This window comes from Capricornis sumatraensis, chromosome 6 (assembly GCF_032405125.1).
Source record: "Capricornis sumatraensis isolate serow.1 chromosome 6, serow.2, whole genome shotgun sequence".
NCBI classification, from domain to species: Eukaryota; Metazoa; Chordata; class Mammalia; order Artiodactyla; family Bovidae; genus Capricornis; species Capricornis sumatraensis.
Window position 1 is genome coordinate 114,673,070 of NC_091074.1, and position 22,778 is coordinate 114,695,847.

General features: G+C 42.5%; 1 protein-coding gene across 3 annotated transcripts in view; it reads right to left on the reverse strand.

Moving 5' to 3' along the window:
* Window positions 1-22,778, reverse strand: part of ASTN2 (astrotactin 2) — a 1,028,625-nt gene that overhangs the window by 148,739 nt on the left and 857,108 nt on the right. For all 3 annotated transcript variants that reach the window (XM_068974208.1, XM_068974207.1, XM_068974206.1), the window contains one exon: window positions 21,292-21,440. In XM_068974208.1, coding sequence (XP_068830309.1) covers window positions 21,292-21,440 — 149 coding nt within the window. The remainder of the gene's footprint in view (window positions 1-21,291; window positions 21,441-22,778) is intronic.

Consider the following 22,778-nt stretch of genomic DNA (forward strand, 5'->3'; position numbering starts at 1 on the left):
TGAGGCTTTTAAATGTGTCAACAGTCTCCAAGGCAATTACAACAAGCCCCATTACTATTCTCTTATAAGCCTATCTTCACTGTTGGTTAATAACCAAATTCCCTCTCTCCAGGGTATTCCACCCTTGCCTTCTACCATGATAGTTCAGTTCAGTTCAGTTCAGTCGCTCAGTCGTGTCCGACTAGGTGAGGCCAGATCAGGGCAGGGTAACTGAGTTCTTCCTGAGGGGTTTGGGGTCAAGTGAACATAACTCCTTGATCTCATCTCACAGGGCTCCAGGGCCCTACCCAGAATCTCTCCCTTGAGAGGCAGGACAGGATGACTCAAGGAGAGGGAATTCAATCACAGGAAGTTTATAAAGACTAGAATGGAATTGATGGCCAAATCCAAGCCTGGATACTCCTAAGGGCACATGGTGGGGAGACCAGTACTGAGCTGGGCCCCGGAGACCCTGCCTCTGTGCTAGTCCGAATTCACCAGGAGACTGAGTGGGAGCTCCTTGGCTTCTGCATCAGTCTCCGCATCTGAGCTCAGGAGACTGGCTTAACTGATTTGTAAGGGTCTTGGAAGTGTGACATCTAAGGATTCTGGATGCCTAATGCTCAGCGGGCTACTTCTGCACCTGCTTACGCTTCTGTGTAATTAGAATAAAAACAGTAACTTCACCCTGGCATTATTTGGAAGAGTAAATGAGTTTACCACAGCATCTCAGCTCTGTTTGTTTAGGGTACTCCTTTAATGGCTACCCACTAGGCTTCTACTACAAGTCATACTGTGTGCTGGGGAAAATGAACAAATGAATTCAGTGATCAACTAGAGAGACACCTTCAAAAAGCTAGAAGTCTTGTGGGACACACAGTAAAATTCAAAAACTGAGGTGATCTTAATAAGACATTTCTGTTATGATTCAACAGTCAGTTCAAACCCCCTGCCCGTGTTATGGCAAGAAGCAGGTGAAAATATTTCAAGAAATGGTGAATACAAAACTCTCAAGGGATGATGTCCTCTGTCCCTGGTCTATCTTAGAGACGGCACATTCAAATATCCACAGGAGCATAGCACCTAACACATTAAAGTAGTAGATTGGATGTCAGACAGCCTGGAAGAGGAGGACCACGGCAAGCAGAGTATGCACGCCCTCTCAAGGGGGCAGCTGCTAAAACATGCTCCTATCCCCTGCTGTCATGTGGGAAGAGCCCAGGGTTAACAAAAGCTACCCTTTTTCCATAGAAAAAGATTTTTTAAAATATGTAAAAATATTCCTGATTTTAAGTGTTGACAACTTGTTCAAACATTTTAAAAAGCCATTGGCTTGTTACTCATAGCTTAAGGGAAATTATTTCAGATAAGAGCATTACGTATATTTTCAAAGATGGTAAGGGCAAAAGAAAGAAGATGCGTGATTACTGCATATTCTATACACCAGGCATCTCACACCCACACACATCATACATCATTCCTTGGTTGTTCACAATACTGAGAAATACTGGTGTTTAGTCCTGACTTTTTTTTTTCTTAATGCAGTCATATATGGGAAATATGCTTGGGGAGATGCAAGTATAGACAGATAAGATCCTGGCAGCATGAAGAAGATTGAATACAGGGATAGGACTAAGGGCAGAGGAGCCTGCTGAGGAAGCTATCTATAGTGGTCTTAGGGGGGAAGAAAACAGAGAGATAGTCGAGGTGTAACAGAGAATTAATTAACGTTTTCAAGGCACTTGATAATGTCTGAGAGGGAAAATCTACTTCTCTCCCACCTCCCCGTGTCAGATGAAGGAGGGAGAGACCTTACAGCTGTACCTTTTCCATACTCTCTTTTCACCTTAGGACTCTCTTTGATGCCTCCTCTCAGTTCCATGTTGGCCATCTCTCCAGGTGGGCAGCAGAAGCTGAGACCTAGTCCTACGGACTGGGCCACCTAGCCCACACCTCACTGCCACACAGAGTCCTTTTTAGGGCAATGAAGTTCTGTAGGAAAAAAAAAAAAGTCAGCCATTCTTTTTGCTCCCCAAATCCTGGGGCTTCTTGCCTCTGGCTAGTATTACACTAGCAGTGAGAAATGGAAAGAAACGTGGATTAAACAGTCAGAAGACTCACATTCAATTCTTGACCCCACTCTTCTTAGAAGTTTGCCCTCCAACTATCAACTTTACAAGCCTCATCTTCAACTCTGTCACCAGTAAATGGAGATGACAATTCCCTCTCACTTGGAAGGAATACTTTTCAGATAAAACGAAATAATGGATTCAAAGGCCCTTCAGTTCATCTTCCAATAGAGCAGCAAGGGTGATGAAACCCTCACTCTTGCGCATGCCCTAAGCAGCTCACCATGATCTCACCCCTTCTACCGTCTCTTCTATTCCTACCGCTCCCAACGTGTCCTCCAGCATGCCGCCCTTTTATACCCTAAGGTCACTGCAGACGCTTCTCCCTCTACCTGGAATGTTTTCTGTCCCCCATACCTCTCAACTTGTACTCCATCTCACTGCTTCCCGCTCCCACTTCAGGTCTTTATTACGCGCCTCCTATAATCCTGGCATTTTACAGGCACTGGGTAGAGTCATGAAGAAAGTGAGCGTCACTCCACTCTGCAGGAGCTGGTATCCCAGAGAGAAAAGGCAGACGTTCCGCTCTTGTTCCCCCTCCCCGAAGCAAAATACATCCCTCAGAACTGTTGCTAGATGCCACAAGGGGAATACTAAATGCGGAAAGTTTACATAACCAATGAAAGGGCCCAATATCATCTAGAAATGTGGATAAAATTTAAGCTGAGCTCTGAGTGTAGAAATTCTAACTGGGAAAGAAGATCTGTGTAATCTATCAAGAGCAGATAGAAGTGACCAAAAGCGGTATTCATAACCTTAGAGGTCATGCCAATTTTTTTTCATTTAGTTATAAGAGCTATGGGAAGCTCTTAAAGGATTCACATTAGGGAAATGATATTTATAAATCTATTCATCAAATACTTATCAAGAGTGTTTGATATGCCAAGCACTGTGCTACGCACTGGATAGGATCTAAAAGCTGTATTTTGAAGGGTGAGTCTGGCTTTAGAACTGATACCTGAAAGGGATGGAATAGTGGCTAATAGGAAGACTAATTAGAAAGTGGTTGCAAGAGACGATGGGTGGTGTAGACCAGCCAATGAGAATAGAGAGAGAGGAATAGATTGAAGAGATAATGTTGTATGTTAATTATATCTCAGTAAAGCTGGGGGAAAGAATAATGATGATCAAAGCAAAACAACTCGGTTATAAGTTGAATATAAAGAAAAACTAGAGAAAAGAGCTAAATCTTGGGAATTGGCTTCAAGGAACTGAATTCATAGAGGTACCAGTTGTAGAGAGTGAATGAGCAGGTCGTCAGGAGCACACTAGCGGGGAGATGGAAATGAGTTCAGCTTGGCATGTTGACCTTGAATTGCTTGTGTTGGATATAGACAGAGGACTCAGAAGGAAGAAGTGAAAACACAAATGTAAGGGCCATGAGTATATTGAGTATAACCTTGGGAGTGGATGTGAGTCCAGAGAGAGAGAGTTTAAACTGAAAAAAAAAAGGAGATAAAGACCAAGATCGAAGGTGCTCTAGGATTTAAATAACAGACAGGAGGACAGGGTCTGCCAGGGAGGCTGCAGCGGAGTTCCAGAGGCAGGGGTAAGAACCAGGAAGGAGGGCTTGGTGTCCCAGAAACAGCAACAACAAAACCACAAAGGTTTCAGAAGGGAATGGTGAAGCCTGTAGAATGCTTGAAGATACACAGTAAATCTATGGCCACAAACAATGTTATTGGATTTAATGACACAGAAGTTACAGATGCTTGTGGAGAAAAAGCTTTCAGTAAACTTGGAGGTAGCAGGGGACAGAGTAGAGGGAGTGAGGGAACGAGTAGAAAGTGAAGAAATGAAGTCAGCCGCTGCAGACTCTACTTTCACAAGTGTGTTTATAAAGAAAAGGAGTGGGACGGTCACGATAGAGTGCAAGATGCAGAATTTTTTTTTTAAAGAAAAACATAAGAGTACAATTAAATGATAGTAAACGCTTCCTCCTTGGAAGAAAAGTTATGACCAACCTAGACAGCATATTGAAAAGCAGAGACATTACTCTGCCAACAAAGGTCCGTCTAGTCAAGGCTATGGTTTTTCCAGTGGTCATGTATGGATGTGAGAGTTGGACTGTGAAGAAAGCTGAGCACCGAAGAATTGATGCTTTTGAACTGTGGTGTTGGAGAAGACTCTTGAGAGTCTTTTGGACTGCAAGGAGATCCAACCAGTCCATCCTAAAGGAGATCAGCCCTGGGATTTCTTCAGGGAATGATGCTGAAGCTGAAGCTCCAGTACTTTGGCCACCTCATGCGAAGAGTTGACTCATTGGAAAAGACTCTGATGCTGGGAGGGATTGGGTGCAGGAGAAGGGGACGACAGAGGATGAGATGGCTGGATGGCATCACGGACTCGATGGATGTGACTCTGAGTGAGCTCTGGGAGTTGGTGATGGACAGGGAGGCCTGGCGTGCTGCGGTTCATGGGGTCGCAAAGAGTCGGACACGACTGAGCGACTGAACTGAACTGAACTGAAAAAGAAAAGAGATTGGAAGGAGAGATTGGAAACTAAAGGAGAGGTTGGAAACAGAAAATATAGGGAGATAACTGATGCATCAAGTTTCCTAGGAAGTTAGCAGGGCACAGGAAACAGTGCGATGCAACGATTAACCTCGCAGAGGAAAAGAGAACCTCCCACCCTGCATCAGGAGAGGAAGAATGTGCAGAAAGAAGCATGTGGATTCAAAACAGTTAAGGAGAGAAGTTTGCCTACTTCCTACACTCGTACATCTTCTCAGCAAATGAGGAGACACAATCATTTGCTGAGAGAGGGGGAAGGGTAAGTTGCCATGAGCTGAAGGATGGTGAAATGGAAAGCCAACTGATAGAAGCCTAGTTGGATTGCCTGGTAGCGTGAAGAACCAGGCTGACGCTGGTGACCGATGATACACTGGTGCCAAGTATCCCCAACTGTGTCCTTTTCTCTGGCTGTTTGATGTACATATTAGCAGAGGAGAAGATGGAGAGCTGTGACATGCATCCAGTGTAGGTGTTTGGCCAAGCAAAGCAGCTGAAGACCAGAGAGGCAAAAGGGATCAGGAGCTGGTTGAGAACAGTGATTAAATTATGAGCCGTGAGCTCTGCCGTGATGCCTCAATCCATCTGGGTTGCTATAACAAAACATCATGATGGGTAGCTCATAAGCAACAGAAATGCATTTCTCATAGTTCTGGACGCTGGGAAGTCCAAGATCAAAGCATCAGCAGATTTGGGGTACGCTCCTCATAGACAGCCTTCTCCTGACTGTAACTTCATGGTGGAAGAGTGAGGAATTTCTCTGGGATGTCATTTTAAAGGACACTGATCCAATTATGAAGGCCCTGCCTCATGACCTTATCACTGCCCAAACCCCCCATCTCTTAATACTATCAGGGGTTAAGGTTTCAACATATGGATTTTAGGGGGACATAAACACGCAATCCATTTCACATGGATAGGGAGGTGACTTTAAAAAAAGGTGAAACCGATGGATGGAGATAGAACAGTGATACCGAGGAATGAGAAATCAAATTGAGTTAAAAGGTGTGGTAGGAATGAGTGATCAAAAATCAGACATGATAAGAGACAATGGTCAGAGAGTGGGATGCTGGAGCTAATGATTTTTGATGGGACAACAGCGTCACATGAGGACAACTCCAGGGTGTGAATTGGCAGCAGGTGGCTGAGGGGCACCCGGGGCAAGCTCACTGGAGATGAGCAGATTAAGAAGGGAGAGACAGCGCTGCTGGGGCAGGGAACCCAGGAGGACTTGAACATCTACCGAGTAGAATACAGATGGAGGAAGAGAAAACTCCAAACCGATGCTTAGAGCATCAGTTTCAGTTAGGGAAAGAAGATGGACACTGGATGATATTCGATTTTATCTTTTGGGGTGGATGAGTGCATTTTAGGGTCATAAGGCAGGATGGACTGAATCGTAAAAAGTCTTTGAATGGGAGGTAGGCACTTGCATATCCTAATTCTTCTCTGGCCTGGAAGGAGGTTCTAGAGAGAACAGAGGGAAAGCTAACCTTTCTTCTCTTTGTATCTATGGTGGGTGACGCCAAGTTGCTTCAAATGTCAAGCAGGGTGACAAGTGGCCTTGGGGAGAAAAGGACACTAGAAGAGCAGTCTTTTCAGCCAGAGGGTGAGTCCTACATAGGAGCTGGTATTCTTAAGTGAGGTTTAACCAGGATGATCAACTAGTGGGAGCAGGATCTTGAACTCACTTCCTGTGTAGCCTTTACTGACACCACTAAACTGAGTTAGAATCCTCTAATCTGTGCACTTACGGTACCCAACTTGTCTCATCACCGACCATGCTTAGCCTAATTTCTTGCTAAATTGTTATCTATCTCCTAAAACCCAAAACCCATGTGTGCTCAGGAGCAGCCAACTCTGCGACCCCATGGACTGTAGCCCGCCAGGCTCCTCTGTCTGCGGAATTTTCCAGGCAAGAACACTGGGGCAGGTTGCCATCTTCTCCACCAGGGATCTTCCTGACCTAGGGACTGAAGTCGCATCTCTTGTGTCTCCTGTATTGGCAGGTGGATTCTTTGCCACTAGCACCACCTGGAAAGTCCCATCTATCTCCCAGTGGACACGTAAACTCCACGAGAGTGGGAATCAGGCCTGTCTTGCTCCTATTCCATGCCTACCATGCTCTGTAGCATCTGAACCATAGTAAGAGTTCCAGATACACGAATGAAACAGATGAGTGTGCTTTGTGAACTGGTTAAAAAAACAAACAAACAAAAAAAAAACCCACCCTGTGATATAGAAGGCAGGCTGGGTGGCATGCGGGAATGGAGAGAATTAAGACCCTCCAAGTACCTTTTCCCTTTGGAGGCCCTTGACTTGAGAAACCTCTCACCCCGAGAGCGGCTAGAGTGACAGAAACATTTTCTGAGGGCCTGAGATCAGTTCCAGATGTTTGCAGCCATGCTGCTTTCTACCTCGCCCTGTAACACATATTTCCCTCACCCGCCTCCACTTGAGCTGGGGGAGCGGGGCCTGGGCTCCAATGACATCACCTCCCTCAAGCTGGTCCAGGGCAGCAGACAGCAGGCGGGTGAGGGCCCCTCTGGCTTCTCAGACAAAGGGTACAGCTCAGCCACGGCCTGCGCTGCTCGAGGAGCTATGAGTAATTCCTACGGTATTTCATAAACAGCTCCGATGCAATCGCTCCATCACAGCCCTGCCGCCACCGTCCCCTTGGCTACTGGGGGTTGGGGGCCTGGTGGTCCTCTGCCTTGAGTTGACTCCCCAGACAATTCGCCTCCATAACTGCTCCCCTTCGCTTGACAAGGTCAGAAATCTGAGGTCTAAGAAGGGATGCTGGGGTGGAGGCAGTGGTGAGGGAGAGAGGGTGTGTGTAGGGGTGTCCTTTCTGCTGTAGACGAAGCTTGATGGAAACAGGAGGGAAGAGAGAACGGGGTTGGGGTAGATAGAGACATCTTCTGACCATTCAGGACACTGTCCCTGACTCAGTTCTACATGAAACCAGATTAGCAGCTCATGCCTAAGCGGATTGAAGAGGTAAAGATAGGAAAAGATAGACTGAGACACAGACCAAAGGTGACATGAAGTTAAAAAAAAAAAAAGAGCAGAGAGACAGATGCCTAGAGGGACATACATACAGAGAGAACAAGAAGGAAGGAAGGAAGAAAGGAGAGAGAGACCTAGAGGTTAGAGGAGGGGAGACACAGAGATAAGAGGGGAGAGCTGGGAGGAGAGCCTGGTGCTGGAGCAGCCCATCAGGCTCCCAGATGCCAGCACAGAAAGGGGCACAGACCAGCTCCAGATGCTGCTGCCTTTCACGAAGAGATGTGGGGGGTGGGGGGGGGGCATGGAGACGGCCTGCTGCCTGGTTGCTGTGCAGCCCAACAGAGCCAGCTGGCCTTCCAGCCCTGAACCACAAACCAAAAGCTGGAAGCTGGAAACCTCACGGTGAGAGAGAGAAGTCTCTGATTTTTAAAAGGTTAAAGAACTATTTCCGGAGATGACCAAACACAGCGCAGGGGAGTGTGGGGGGGGGGGGGGGGCGGGCATGCCATTGGGCAAGACCCTTCTCCTTCTTGTCTTTCCCTTTCTGGCCCTTACGGTGAGGGGCTGGACTCACTGGCTATGGTCCTGCCGCTCTAAAGTTTGGGGATTCTCAGAACTGCCATGTAGGACAAAGAAGCAATGTGCCTGAAGGGCTACGTTCTCTGTTAGGTCAGAGCCCCCAGCGGCCATCAGGTGTCCAGACACTCCATCCTGCCCACAAACACAGACACTTTATGTTCTCTCATTTCTGTCTGCTTCTTGGTCTATTCTCAACAGCAGCAATGCACACCAGAGGTAACATCACTGGGGGAAAGATGTGCGGACGTGGCAGGGAGAGAAGATACAGAAACCAGGGCCCCCGTTCTAGCACCAACTCCCGTATGCAACCTCTGGACAAGCCCCGCCATCCCACCTTCCTCAGCCTTTCTCTGTAGGTCAGGCATGGGGTTTGGATTCATTAAATCTGCCTGTGCCTCAGCCCACCTCCTTACTCCAGCCCCCAGCCCCCTTGCATCTACTACCCCTGCCCAAGGGGCCCAAACCTATGCCAATTGCTCTGATGAGGCCACGTGGGAGGACCAGACGTCTGTTTTTAATATCGATGACAGATTAGCGTGCGGGGAATTCAGCCACCCCCCCAAAATAAGCCCCGTCTCTGCTCCAAACAACTGAAACAGGAGGCTAGTTATGCTTGGCTTTCCCAATGGAGTCCCAGGACGGACAGAGCAATGGCTTCTCTGAAGGAAACAAAGCGGGCGCCAAACCCAGGGGTGGGGGGCGGGAGAGGGAGACGGGGAGGGAGAGTGAGCATTTCAACAGCTAGTTCAAAAGGGTGTTGAACAGATGGCAGTCATAAAGAATGTGTGTGTGCCTGTGTGTGCCTGTGTGTGTGAGGGAAAGAAAGAGAAAGAATGTGTGTATGCATGTATATCTGCGCACACGCATGCATGAGCTTGTGAATAAACAATTACAGCACTGGACTCGGCTGCCAGCAAAAATCCAGAGAGATCAAAGAGAAAGCCCACATTTCCTTATTCCGGCCTCACCTGGCCAAATGTGTGAGTAATCCTGATGCTCCAACAAAACACGCCTTAAACCTTATTTTGTTGTTTATTTTCTTCCTAACACTGAAGTTTCCTTTAAAAAAAAAAATTAAAGGAAATTACAGGCAACTAGTTTTTAGTACTTCCCATGTCCCAAGAACTGTGTTACATTTGACCCTCAAAGTAGCTAGTAGCTATCCCATTCCACAGATAGGGAACCTGAGACGCAGAAAGGACATTGACTGGCTCTTGATTTATCGATGAGAAGTTATGGGAACTGAAAGCAGAAGCTAGGTTTTCAAAAAATAAAGAAGCCCAAGCTCCTTAATTAGCCTTGCATTCCCTAAGATAAAGCTCAATAAAGTAGACGGAAGTTGTTAAAACTGGTCCGACTTGACCTTTGAGATTGTTGAGATATAGTAAAAGTGGCATGGAGATAAATAGATAAGATTTCTGCTTCAGATATCCACTGCCAATCATCTTTGGCATCAATTAATCATGACACATTTTAGGATTATGGTGTACTCAGCTAGTCTCTAGGACTTTATAAGACCACACAGCATTCAAGGAAGTAACATCAGAATTGAAAACTTAAGACACGTATATACCTACCCACATACAATTCAATTTAGTGAACATTAAACATCTATGTATGTCAGGTTATGTGGAAGGATAACAAATTACAAAGACATAAGAGTCATTATCTTGCTTCTTTAAAGACAACTGTGCCTGAAAAATTCAAGAATTGGATGGTGGAGAGAATTAAGGTCAAGTAGAAGAACTGTACAAAAAAGATCTTCACGACGCAGATGATCATGATGGTGTGATCTCTAATCTAGAGCCAGACATCCCGGAATGTGAAGTCAAGTGGGCCTTAGAAAGCATCACTATGAACAAAACTAGTGGAGGTGATGGAATTCCAGTTGAGCTGTTTCAAATCCTGAAAGATGATGCTGTGAAAGTGCTGCACTCAATATGCCAGCAAATTTGGAAAACTCAGCAGTGGCCACAGGACTGGAAAAGGTCAGTTTCCATTCCAATTCCAAAGAAAGGCAATGCCAAAGAATGCTCAAACTATTTCACAATTGCACTCATCTCACATGCTAGTAAAGTAATGCTTAAAATTCTCCAAGCCAGGCTTCAACAATACATGAACTGTGAACTTCCTGATGTTCAAGCTGGTTTTAGAAAAGGCAGAGGAACCAGAGATCAAATTGCCAACATCTGCTGGATCATGGAAAAAGCAAGAGAGTTCCAGAAAAACATCTATTTCTGCTTTATTGACTATGCCAAAGCCTTTGACTGTGTGGATCACAATAAATTGTGGAAAATTCTGAAAGAGATGGGAATACCAGACCACCTAACCTGCCTCTTGAGAAATCTGTATGCAAGTCAGGAAGCAACAGTTAGAACTGGACATGGGACAACAGACTGATTCCAAATAGGAAAAGGAGTACGTCAAGGCTGTATATTGTCACCTTGCTTATTTAACTTATATGCAGAGTACATCATGAGAAATGCTGGACTGGAAGAAACACAAGCTGGAATCAAGATTGCCAGGAGAAATATCAATAACCTCAGATATGCAGATGACACCACTCTTATGGCAGAAAGTGAAGTGGAACTAAAAAGCCTCTTGATGAAAGTGAAAGAGGAGAGTGAAAAAGCTGGCTTAAAGCTCAACATTCAGAAAACGAAGATCATGGCATCTGGTCCCATCACTTCATGGGAAATAGATGGGGAAACAGTGGAAACAGTGTCAGACTTCCTTTTTTTGGGCTCCAAAATCACTGCAGATGGTGACTGCAGCCATGAAATTAAAAGACGCTTACTCCTTGGAAGAAAAGTTATGACCAACCTAGATTGTATATTCAAAAGCAGAGACATTACTTTGCTGACTAAGGTCCGTCTAGTCAAGGCTATGGTTTTTCCAGTGGTCATGTATGGATGTGAGAGTTGGACTGTGAAGAAGGCTGAGCACCAAAGAATTGATGCTTTTGAACTGTGGTGTTGGAGAAGACTCTTGAGAGTCCCTTGGACTGCAAGGAGATCCAACCAGTCCATTCTGAAGATCAGCCATGGGATTTCCTTGGAAGTAATGACGCTAAAGCTGAAACTCCAGTACTTTGGCCACCTCATGCGAAGAGTTGACTCATTGGAAAAGACTCTGATGCTGGGAGGGATTGGGGGCAGGAGGAGAAGGGGACAACAGAGGATGAGATGGCTGGATGGCATCACTGACTCGATGGACGTGAGTCTAAATGAACTCCGGGAGTTGGTGATGGACAGGGAGGCCTGGCGTGTTGCGATTCATGGGGTCGCAAAGAGTCGGACACGACTGAGTGACTGAACTGAACTGAACTGAGCACAAGGAAGCGGAGAAGGCAATGGCACCCCACTCTAGTACTCTTGCCTGGAAAATCCCATGGATGGAGGAGCCTGGTAGGCTGCAGTCCATGGGGTCGCTAAGGTTGGACACGACTGAGCGACTTCACTTTCATGCATTGGAGAAGGAAATGGCAATTTACTCCAGTGTTCTTGCCTGGAGAATCCCAGGGACAGAGGAGCCTAGTGGGCTGCCATCTATGGAGTCTCACAGAGTCGGACACGGCTGAAGCGACTTAGAGGCAGCAGCAGCAACACAAGGAAGAATTAGAAGAACCTGAAAAGATGGTGGCAGCTCTGTCATTATCTTCAAACTTATGAAGGGTAGCAGGGAAAAGGAGGGGTAATATCTGTAGAGTGCTCCCAGATCATGTAACTAAAAGTTTATCTCTATCAAAGGGAAAAAAAAGAACTCCTAGGTAAGAACACTGGTTCCTAAACAATCAGAAGAAAGAATCTTAGGTTTCCATTTCTGACTAGATGGTGACATAGAGACTGGATTTATTTACCCTACTGCCTGAAATGTTATTTTTTTTTTTTAAAGAAAAGAAAATGAGTTTGCAAACTGAAAATATGGCACCGGAGGCCAGAGATATTGAAATATGGAAAACAAATTCTGTGAGCCCTAAAACTCCCCCAGATTCCTGCCTTTAGGGAGTTTCTAGGGCACAGCAAGGGGATAACTGGTAGACTCCCTAAATGAAGAAGACAGAGTTCTTATTCTGGGAAGACCAAAAAATCAAGAGCTTATAGAATAGAATAAGAGAAAGAAGAGAGTTGCACAGAAAGAAAATTTTAAGAGATCATTCTCAAAATTTAAGAGATCTTTTAATACTCATCAGAGTACTGGTTGATGGGTGTTTGTAAGGAGCCTACCAAACCAAGAGGGTTAGATAGAACAAGGCCCATTGCTCATAGAGGGGCCAGAATAGTGCTTATTCCTCCCAGTTACACAGGAAAATGTCACAATTCACGGGCCACTGTGTAGAATACATAGAAGAGACTTGCCTCAGTAGTAGGGAATTACTAGCTTAGACTAAACACTGCTCTGGTTCCATCTAACAAAGCCCAAAAGCAAGGCCAAAAAGAATCAAACTATTTCCAAGTAAGTTAACTGTGTCTCAGAATAGAATTCAAAAATATTTATAGGAATACAAAAATATCCAGCACCAAACAAGGCAAGTATCACAATGCCTGGCATCCAACCAAAAAGTACCTGCATACAAAGAACAAGGAAATTCAACACATAATAAGGAGACAAATCAGCCCATTTAAACTGACCCAGAACTTACACAGATGTGAAAATTATGAAACAAGAACATCAAAGCCATTATTATAACTCTTCCATAAATCAAAAAGGTTAAGAAATAAATACACTAGCCAAATTCAAACTGAACTTCCTAAGATGAAAATTACAATGTCTGAGTTAAAAAAAAAATTCACTGCATAGATTAACAGTAGATTAGATTTTGCAGGAAACACAGCACTAAACACTATTCAAAATGAAACAAACAAAAAATAAATAATTTTTTGAAATGAAAAGAGCATCAGTGAGATAAACAACAATTTCAAGTGACTAAATACATTTATTATTAGAGTCACTGAAGGAGAAAAAAGATGGAAAACAGGAAGAATAATGGCCCCCAATTTTCCAGATGGGATAATACTTTAAACCCATAGATCTAAAAAGCTTAATAAAACTTAAACATAATAAATTGCTCAAAGCCAATAGTAAAGAAAAAATCTTAGAAGCAGCCAGGGGGAGGGGAGTATGTTTATACCGGGGACCAAAAACAGAAATAAAAGAGATTTCTCACTACAAATAGTTTAAGCAAGATATAGGAGCAACATCTTTAAATTACAGAAAGAAAAGTATGTCAGTCTAGAATACAATATCCAGCAGTAACAGCTTTAAAAAAAAAAGGAACAATGAATTCATCATTAACAGACCTGAAATATAAAAATAATAAAAGATATCTTTCAGGCAGAAAGATAATAAAATCATATGAAAATATGGATGCATATGAAAGAATGAAGAGCATCCAAAAAGTAAGTACATGAATAAACACATAAAACTAATTTTATTAATTAAATATATTTAAAGGGTAATTTACTTTTTAAGGAAAGTAACAATGAATTATGAATCATCTTTATATGAGTCAAATGTATGACAATACAAGATAAAGACTTGGAGGAGAGAAATAAAAGTACACATATAAGGTTCCTCTACTGTATATGAAGTGCTATAATAGCACTTGATGGCACATTGTGATATATTAAATATGAGTGTATCAACCTTAAAGTAATCACTAATAAAAGAAAAGAGAGTTACAACTATAATAAGTCAACAAAAGAAACAAAATGGAAATCAATTAAAGAAGATATTGTCACCCTGCTTATTTAACTTATATGCAGAGTACATCATGAGAAACACTGGGCTGGAAGAAGCACAAGCGGGAATCAAGATTGCCGGGAGAAATATCAATAACCTCAGATATGCAGACGACACCACCCTTATGACAGAAAGTGAAGAGGAACTAAAAAGCCTCTTGATGAAAGTGAAGGAGCAGAGTGAAAAAGCTGGCTTAAAGCTCAACATTCAGAAAACGAAGATCATGGCATCTGGTCCCATCACTTCATGGGAAATAGATGGGGAAACAGTGTCAGACTTTATTTTTTGGGGCTCCAAAATCACTGCAGATGGTGATTGCAGCCATGAAATTAAAAGATGCTTACTCCTCGGAAGAAAAGTTATGACCAACCTAGATAGCATATTTAAAAGCAGAGACATTACTTTGCCATCAAAGGTCCATCTAGTCAAGGCTATGGTTTTTCCAGTGGTCATGTATGGATGTGAGAGTTGGACTGTGAAGAAAGCTGAGTGCCAAAGAATTGATGCTTTTGAACTGTGGTGTTGGAGAAGACTCTTGAGAGTCCCTTGGACTGCCAGGAGATCCAATCAGTCCATCCTAAAGGAGATCAGTCCTGGATGTTCATTGGAAGGACTGATGTTGAAGCTTAAACTCCAATACTTTGGCTACCTATTGCAAAGAGCTGACTCATTTGAAAAGACCCTAATGCTGGGAAGGACTGGGGGCAGGAGGAGAAGGGGGTGACAGAGGATGAGATGGCTGGATGACATCACTAACTCAATAGACATGGATTTGGATAGACTCCGGGAGTTGGTGAAGGACAGGGAGGCCTGGCGTGCTGTGATTCATGGGGTGGCAAAGAGTCAGACACGACTTAGTGACTGAACTGAACTGAAAGAAGATAGAGGGGATGAAAAAAGATATTCTATGCAAACGGAAATAAAAAGAAAGCTGGAGTAGCAGTACTCATATCAGACAAAAATAAAGACTTGTTACAAGAGACAAGGAAGGCCAGAACATAATGATTAAGGGATCAATCCAAGAAGATATAACAATTGTTAATATTTATGCACCCAACACAGAAGAACCTCAATACATATGGCAAATGCTAACAGCCATAAAAACAAAAACTGGACTTTAACACTCCATTTTCTCCAATGGACAGATATACAGACAAATAATTAATAAGGGAACACAAGACTTAAATTACACATTCGACCAGGTAGATTTAATTGATGCCTTTTTCCAGTAGTCATGTATGGATGTGAGAGAGCTGGACTGTGAAGAAGGCTAAGTGCTGAAGAATTGATGCTTTTGAACTGTGGTGTTGGAGAAGACTCTTGAGAGTCCCTTGGACTGCAAGGAGATCCAACCAGTCCATTCTGAAGGAGATCAGTCCTGGGATTTCTTTGGAAGGACTGATGCTAAAGCTGAAACTCCAGTACTTTGGCCACCTCATGCGAAGAGTTGACTCATTGGAAAAGACTGATGCTGGGAGGGATTGGGGGCAGGAGGAGAAGGGGACAACAGAGGATGAGATGGCTGGATGGCATCACTGACTTGATGGACGTGAGTCTGAGTGAACTCCAGGAGTTGGTGATGGACAGGGAGGCCTGGCGTGCTGCAATTCATGGGGTTGCAAAGAGTCGGACACGACTGAGCGACTGAACTGAACTGATAGGACATTCCATCCAAAAGCAGCAGAATACACTTTCTATTCAAGAGAACATGGAACATTCTCCAAGACAGATCACATCTTGGGTCATGAACTAAACCTTGGTAAACTTAAGACAACTGAAATTGTATCAAGCATCTTTTTTTTTTGGCCACAGCACTATGAGATTAGGAATCAATTATGGGGGAACAAAAGAAAAACTGTAAAAAACCACAAACACATGGAAGCTAAGCAATATGCTACTGAATGGCCAATGGATCACTGAGGAAATCAAAGAAGAAATCAGAAATACCCAGAAACAGATGACAGTGAGAACGTGGTGACTCAAAACCTATAGGATGCAGCAAAAGTTATTCTAAGAGCGAGGTTTATAGCAATACAATCCCACCTTCAGAACAAGAAATATCTCAAATAAACTACATAACATTATATCTAAAGCAATTACAGAAAGAACATCAGCAGGAACAGAATGAAAAAAAAAGTTAGTTGAAGGAAAGAAATCATACAGATAAAAGTGGAAATAAATGAAATAGAAATGAAGAAAACAACAGCAAAGATCAATGAAACTAAAAGCTGACTCTTTGAGAAAATAAACAAAATCGATAAACCTTTAGCCAAATTCATCAAGAAGAAAAGGGAGAATACTCAAATCAATAAAATTAGAAATGAAAGAGAAATTACAACTGACACCATAGAAATACAAGGATCATAGGAGACTACTACAAGCAATTATATGCCAAAAAACTGAGCAACCTGGAAGAAATGGACAAATTCTTAGAAAGGAACAACCTTCCAAGACTGAACCAGGACGAAATATAAAATATGAAAAGACCAATCACAAGTAATGAAATTAAAGCTATGATTAAAAGTCTTCCAGTAAACAAAAGTCCAGGACCAGATGGTTTCAAACACAAATTCTACCAACCATAACTGATTAATAAAAACCATATGATCATCTCAACAGATGAAAAAAAAAAGCTTTTGACAAAATTCAACACCCATTTATGATAAAAACGCTTCAGAGAGTGGGCACAGAGGGAATCTACCTCAGCATAATAAAGGTCATATAGGACAAATCCACAGCAAACATAATTCTCAATGGTGAAAAACTGAAAGCATCTCCTTCAAGATCAGGAATAAGATAAGGATGTTCAGTCTTGCTATTTTTATTCAACATTGTTTTGGAATTCCTAGCCAGGCCAAAAAGAGAAGAAAAGAAATAAATAAAATCCAAATTTGAAAAGAAGAAGTAAAATGGTCACTGCTTGCAGATGACATGATACTGTACATAAAAAATCCTAAAGATGTCACCAGAAAACTACTAGAGCTAATCAATGAGCATTGCAAAGTTGTAGGATACAAAATTAATACACAGACGTATCATACATCCCTATGCACGAACAAAGAAATATAAAAAGAGTAATTTTTAAAAAAAAGAGTAATTAAGTAAACAATCCCATCTCTACTGCAAGAAAAAGAATAAAATACCTAGGAATAAACCTGCTCACAGAGGCAAAAGACCTATACTCAGAAAAGTATGATACTGATGAAAGAAATCAAAGACAACACAAACAAATGGACATATACCACAGAAGAATCAATTCTGTGAAAATGACTATAATAATTCTCAAAGCAATCTACAGATTCAGTGCAATCCCTGTCAAGTTACCAAAGGCATTTTTCACAGAATTAGAACATTTTTTTTTTTAACATTTGTATGGAAACACAAAAGACTCCAAATAACCAAAGCAATCTTCAGAAAGAAAAATGGGGCTGAAGGAACCATGCTCCCTGAGCTCAGACTCTACTAAAAAGTTACTGTAATCAAGACAGTATGGTGCTGGTATAAAACCAAAAGTGCAACTCAAGGGAGGACAGAAAAGCCAGAGATAAGCTCATGCATTGCTGTTCTCCTAATCTATTATACGACAAAGGAGGAAGGGATACAGACAGCCATTTCATAGTGATAAAGGGACCAATTCATCACGAGGATATAAAACTTCTAAATGTTTATTCAGTGAATAAGAGCTTCAAAATGCATAAAGTAAAAACTGATAGAACTATAAGGATGAATATATAGACGTATCCACAATCATCATCAGAGGTTTCAATGCTACACTTTCAAGTACTGAACAGCAAGAAGACAGAAAATCAGAAAGAATTCAGAAGACTTGAAAATCACAGTCAACAAATTTGATCTAACTAGTATCCACAGAAAAACTCATTGATAAATAGAAGGGTCGACGTGATTTTAAACTGGACACTGAAAACAATAATAGACCAAATTTGGTACCATAAAGTCAGTCTCAATAAATTTTAAATGATCCAGCAATTCCACTTCTGGGCATTGATTCAGAGAAAATCATAATTCAAAAAGATACACACACCTCAATATTCATTGCTGCACTATTCACAATAGCCAAGACATGGAAGCAATCTACATGTCCATCAACTGAGAAATGGATTTAAAAAAAAAGAGATACATATATACAAAGGAATATTACTAAGGCATTAAAAATGAAATGATGCATTTGCAGTAACATGAATGGACCTGGAGATTATCATACTAAGTGAAGTCAGACAAAGATAAACAGTATATGATATCATTTATATGCAGAACCTAAACAAAAAACAATACAAATGAACTTATTAACAAAACAGAAACAGAGACGAAATTTTGGCTACGGGGGGATGGATCAGGGAGAGAAAAAGACTGGGAATTTGGAACTGACATGTATACACTGCTATATTTAAAACAGGTAATCAACAAGGACCTCGTGCATGACACAGGGAACTCTACCCAGTATTTTGTAATAACCTAAACGGGCAAAGAGCTTGAACATAGGTATAACTGAATGGCTTTGCTGTACACCTAAAGCACAACTTGTTAATCAACCCTACTCCACTATAAAATAACATAGAAAAATTAAAGATAAAGTCATAAAAAGTGTGTACTCTGACATAATATAATCAAATTAAAACTCGAGGAGAAAGATATCTCAAAAGTCTCCAAATATTTGGAAATTAAGTAACATTCATCTAAAGAGTCCATGGTCAAAAAAGAAAACTAAAGGGAAATTAGAATGTCTTACAAGAAAAATCTCAAATCAACAACTTCAGCTACCAAGTTAAAAATTAACAACAGCAAAAATAGGAACAAACAAAATCCAAAATAAGCAAAAGGGAAAAAACAAAACCACAACAAAGATCAGAGTAGAAACCAATGAAATGAAAAATAATAGTGAAAACAGGTGAAAGTAAAGCTGGTTCTTTAGGAACATAGGGATTCCCAGGTGGCTCAGTGGTAAAGAACCTGCCTGCTAATGCAGGAGACGTAGGAGACACAGGCTTGATTCCTGGGTTGAGAAGATCCCCTGGAGTAGGAAATGGCAACCCACTCCCTTATTCTTCCCTGAAAAATCCCATGGAGCGATGAAAGAAATTACCAATATCAAGATTAAGAGATTGGCATCACTATAAATTCCATAAATATTAAAAATAATAACAGAATATCACTAACAAGTTTTTTTTTCCAGTAAAATTTATAATTTACATGACATGGATAAATCCTTTAAAACACACAAGGTACCAAAATCAGCTAAGAAGAAATACATGGCCTGAGTAGCCCTATATCTATCAGAGAATTAAATTGGTAATTTAAACCAAGAAAAGTTCCAAGCTCAGATTATTTCACTTGTGAATTCTATCAAACAATTTTTAAACCTATATCACCCAAACTCTGATTCTACTCAAACTCTTTGAGAAAATGAAGTGTCTTGCAATTTTTTTTGAGAGCCCAGAGTTATGCTGACAGCAACAAAGACACAAGCATTATAAGAAAATACTGATTAAACTCTCACAAACAAGAATACAAAAATCTAAATAAAAGTTTAACACAACAAATACAACAATATATAAAAAAGACCGTGTGGGATTCATTCCAGGAATGCAAGACTTTTTTTTTTTTCAATCGTTTGAAGTTGTATCAATATAATTTACCATATTAGCAAACTAAGAAACATAAACTATGACACACATAATTCAATATTCATTTTCTAATTAAAGCAAAGCAGCAAACTAGCATTCAGCTTTTTACCATCATATTTAATAAATAAAGATACAAGCGTTGTGTTGGGAGCAAGACAGACCAGTTGTGAGACTTTGGAAAGGTCACAGACCTCTCTGGTATTTGTGACTTGATCTACCAAAATAGACTTGGTAACTGTTCGGTAACTACTATCAGCAAAACAGTTACCTAAGAATTGTTAACACTTGCCTCTCTCCCCCTACCCCCAATACCCCCATCATCCTTCTAACCACCTCTACCGAAAAATGATTTGAACCCATTCATCTGAATCACAGCACTGTGGGGACAATTTGAACTGAAATATCAATTTGAATAACTGTCCATGCACAGAAATAGACTCACAAGAACTTAGGTAAATAGTGACTGTAGCTCCCAGGTGAAGCACGAAAGTAACCAAAAAAAAAAAAAAAAAACGCTTTGAGGAGGGTCAGACAGACAGATTCATGTAACTCCTACAACCTCTTCCCCAGGCCTGAGCAGCCCAGTGCAGAGAGAGAACCATCCCTATGGAAGGAAAGAGAAAACTGAGGCCCACTCCACCTGCACTCCAGAGTCAGCTCTCATGGCGGCAGGCGGCTCCGAGCAGATGTCTCTGTGGATCCAGGCCCCTGGCTCAACCCAGCAACTACTGGCTCCAGGCCCCTGCAGCTTCTGTAGCACTAGGCTCCCTGTGGGCTCCCCTGAACCCAGGCCCCCATGCCACCTTGGCACCTGCCAGCTCCAAAGGCCCCCAGGCGATCTATCCTTGAACCCCGGGTTCCATCTGGGCCCAGCATGAGGTCAGCTAGCACCAACTCCAGATTTTGACCCACCCCAGAACCAGGCTGGCTCCCACGGCCCCAGGCCCCTGACACTCACCAGCAACAGGCCTGCTCTCACGGCCCAGCCTCAAGTCCAGCTCCCACAGACCCAGGCTCCCCGCCTGCCCTACGCCAGACCAGCCCTGCAGATCCACCTTCAGGATGAAGCAGCCTCTTGTACACTCTTTAAGAATACTCAAAGCACTCGGGCCTAGAGGGGGAAAGGGCAACCCACTCCAGTCTTCTTGCCTGGAGAATCCCAGGGACAGAAGGGTCACAAAGAGTCGGAGACAACTGAACGACTGGCCACAAAGCCCTCAAGAGCCACGTTTCCCATCTTCTCCTGCAGGTCTGGATGATTTCCATATCCTCTTCCCCAACACGAAAGACAACTATCTCAGTACATCACAGTGGAATCCTTTGAACATCTTTATCTCAGTCCCAGAGATAATATATTTACAGATCAAGGTCTTCAAAAAAGGTAACCTGTAGACCTTTCCAAGTAGAAAAGGTCAAATCCTTGTTTGAATTAACTAACACTTTAGTATATGACTTTGAGGATCCAACTTAGAGACTCAGAAAATTCTTTCCAAGTACAAATTGCTACCTTCCCCTGCTGGAAGTCACACCAAAAAAGCACACAGGTGTGGGCACGAGGTCACAGACACCAAACAATGACGCTTCCCAATGCCTTCTCAGTTCAGAAAACACCAAGAGTGCAGAGATATTTAGATAATCCCAGTTGCCCTCCTCTGTTACACCATCTCAACAAAAGAGGAAGTCTTGGGCTTTCTACTTACCCGTGTAGAGGTCTGTATCTGTGTACTCATCCACTTTCTTGTGCTGCAGAATATAGTCAGAAACCTTGGTCCCGATAGCTGGCTGAACGTCCACCCACTCCAAGGAGACCACAGTGCTGGAGGGCTCTACTGTTGGGGAGAGCCGCAGCCTGGGGGGATGACAGAGAAGGGGGGATTTTTTTGCCAGCCAGTATTGTCTGGGCCCCAAAGAACTGTGCATGTGTCCAGATTAAAAGTGTGGGTTTCAGTCTGATTTCAAACTCCGATTGAACCCACCAGTAACCCTTTGCATATACTTAGGCAACTAATTTCACCTCTTTCAGCCTCTGTCTCCTTGTTTATAATGGGGATAAGAAAAGCTACCCTTTAGGATCCATGTGGAATCCAGTAAATTAATCCAAGCGCACAGTACGTGCTCACAGAAAATCGATTAGGTTGCCATTTGTTTAAACTATATGATGCTTCACTGTCAGTTAAATTGGCAGTGCCTTCAAACACAGTATCTTCCAGCCTCCCTGACATTCTCTTCAGTCCCCCAGTATATTAGTCAATGTTTCAATATCCTTAATTCAATAACCCCTCACAGAGGGCAGGAATCCTTTTATAAAGTAAGAAACAACAGAATGCTCGAAGGTGAGAACAGGGAGGGTCCTTTGAGAGAAGGAAGTGCAATCCCTTCATTTCATAGAAGGTAAAAGCAAGGTCCAGAAAAGAGACTGCTCTGCATAAAGTCACACAGCAAGCTGGGGACAGAGACATGGCAGTGACTTTGCACGTCCCCCAGCCCAGATTCCTTCCCTCTTTCCACCATAGCCGCCAACTCTTCAATGACTGTCTCACAAGGGAGCCTCAATATTGGTTCCTGCCCGGATTTCCTCTGCTCCCCACTCCACCCTCCTTCTTAACCTTACTCCCCTAATCGTGATGACCTTTCTCTACTTCCTCAAATGGTGAATTTCCTGGGTTGGGGCTTTCCCAGAGGCTCTGGCTTTTTCCTGAACCATGTTTGTTGCCATTGGCTACCTGACAAGCCTGACTCTAATTCAGGTCTTCTCAGAGAGGCTTCCAGGCTATCTCCCTCTCCTCCAACTACAGCCTCCCCGTTTTGTTCTCTCCATTAGCACATCTTTTCTTTTTCGCTCATGTTTTCATTATTTAAACATTTAAATGGTATGCTATTTCTCTTTTTGCTTTGTCATCTGTCCCCTTCCCTAAATGGTCAGCTCCCTAAGTGCATACACTGTGCCTGTCTTGCTCATTAGTGAATTCTCCAGTGTCTGACACATAGCAGGTGTTCAAAACTTATTTGTTGAATGAATGAATAACAGAAAGCTCCTTAGAAAAGGTCCTACCCTTTCTTTATCTCAGTAGCCCTAGTGGTGAACATGGGACCTGACAAAGCAGTAGTTGGTATCCCGCAAACTTCTGCCGAATGGATGAGTTAAAAGAAGTAACGATGGATGGCTTGGCGCTATCAAGATAGCACA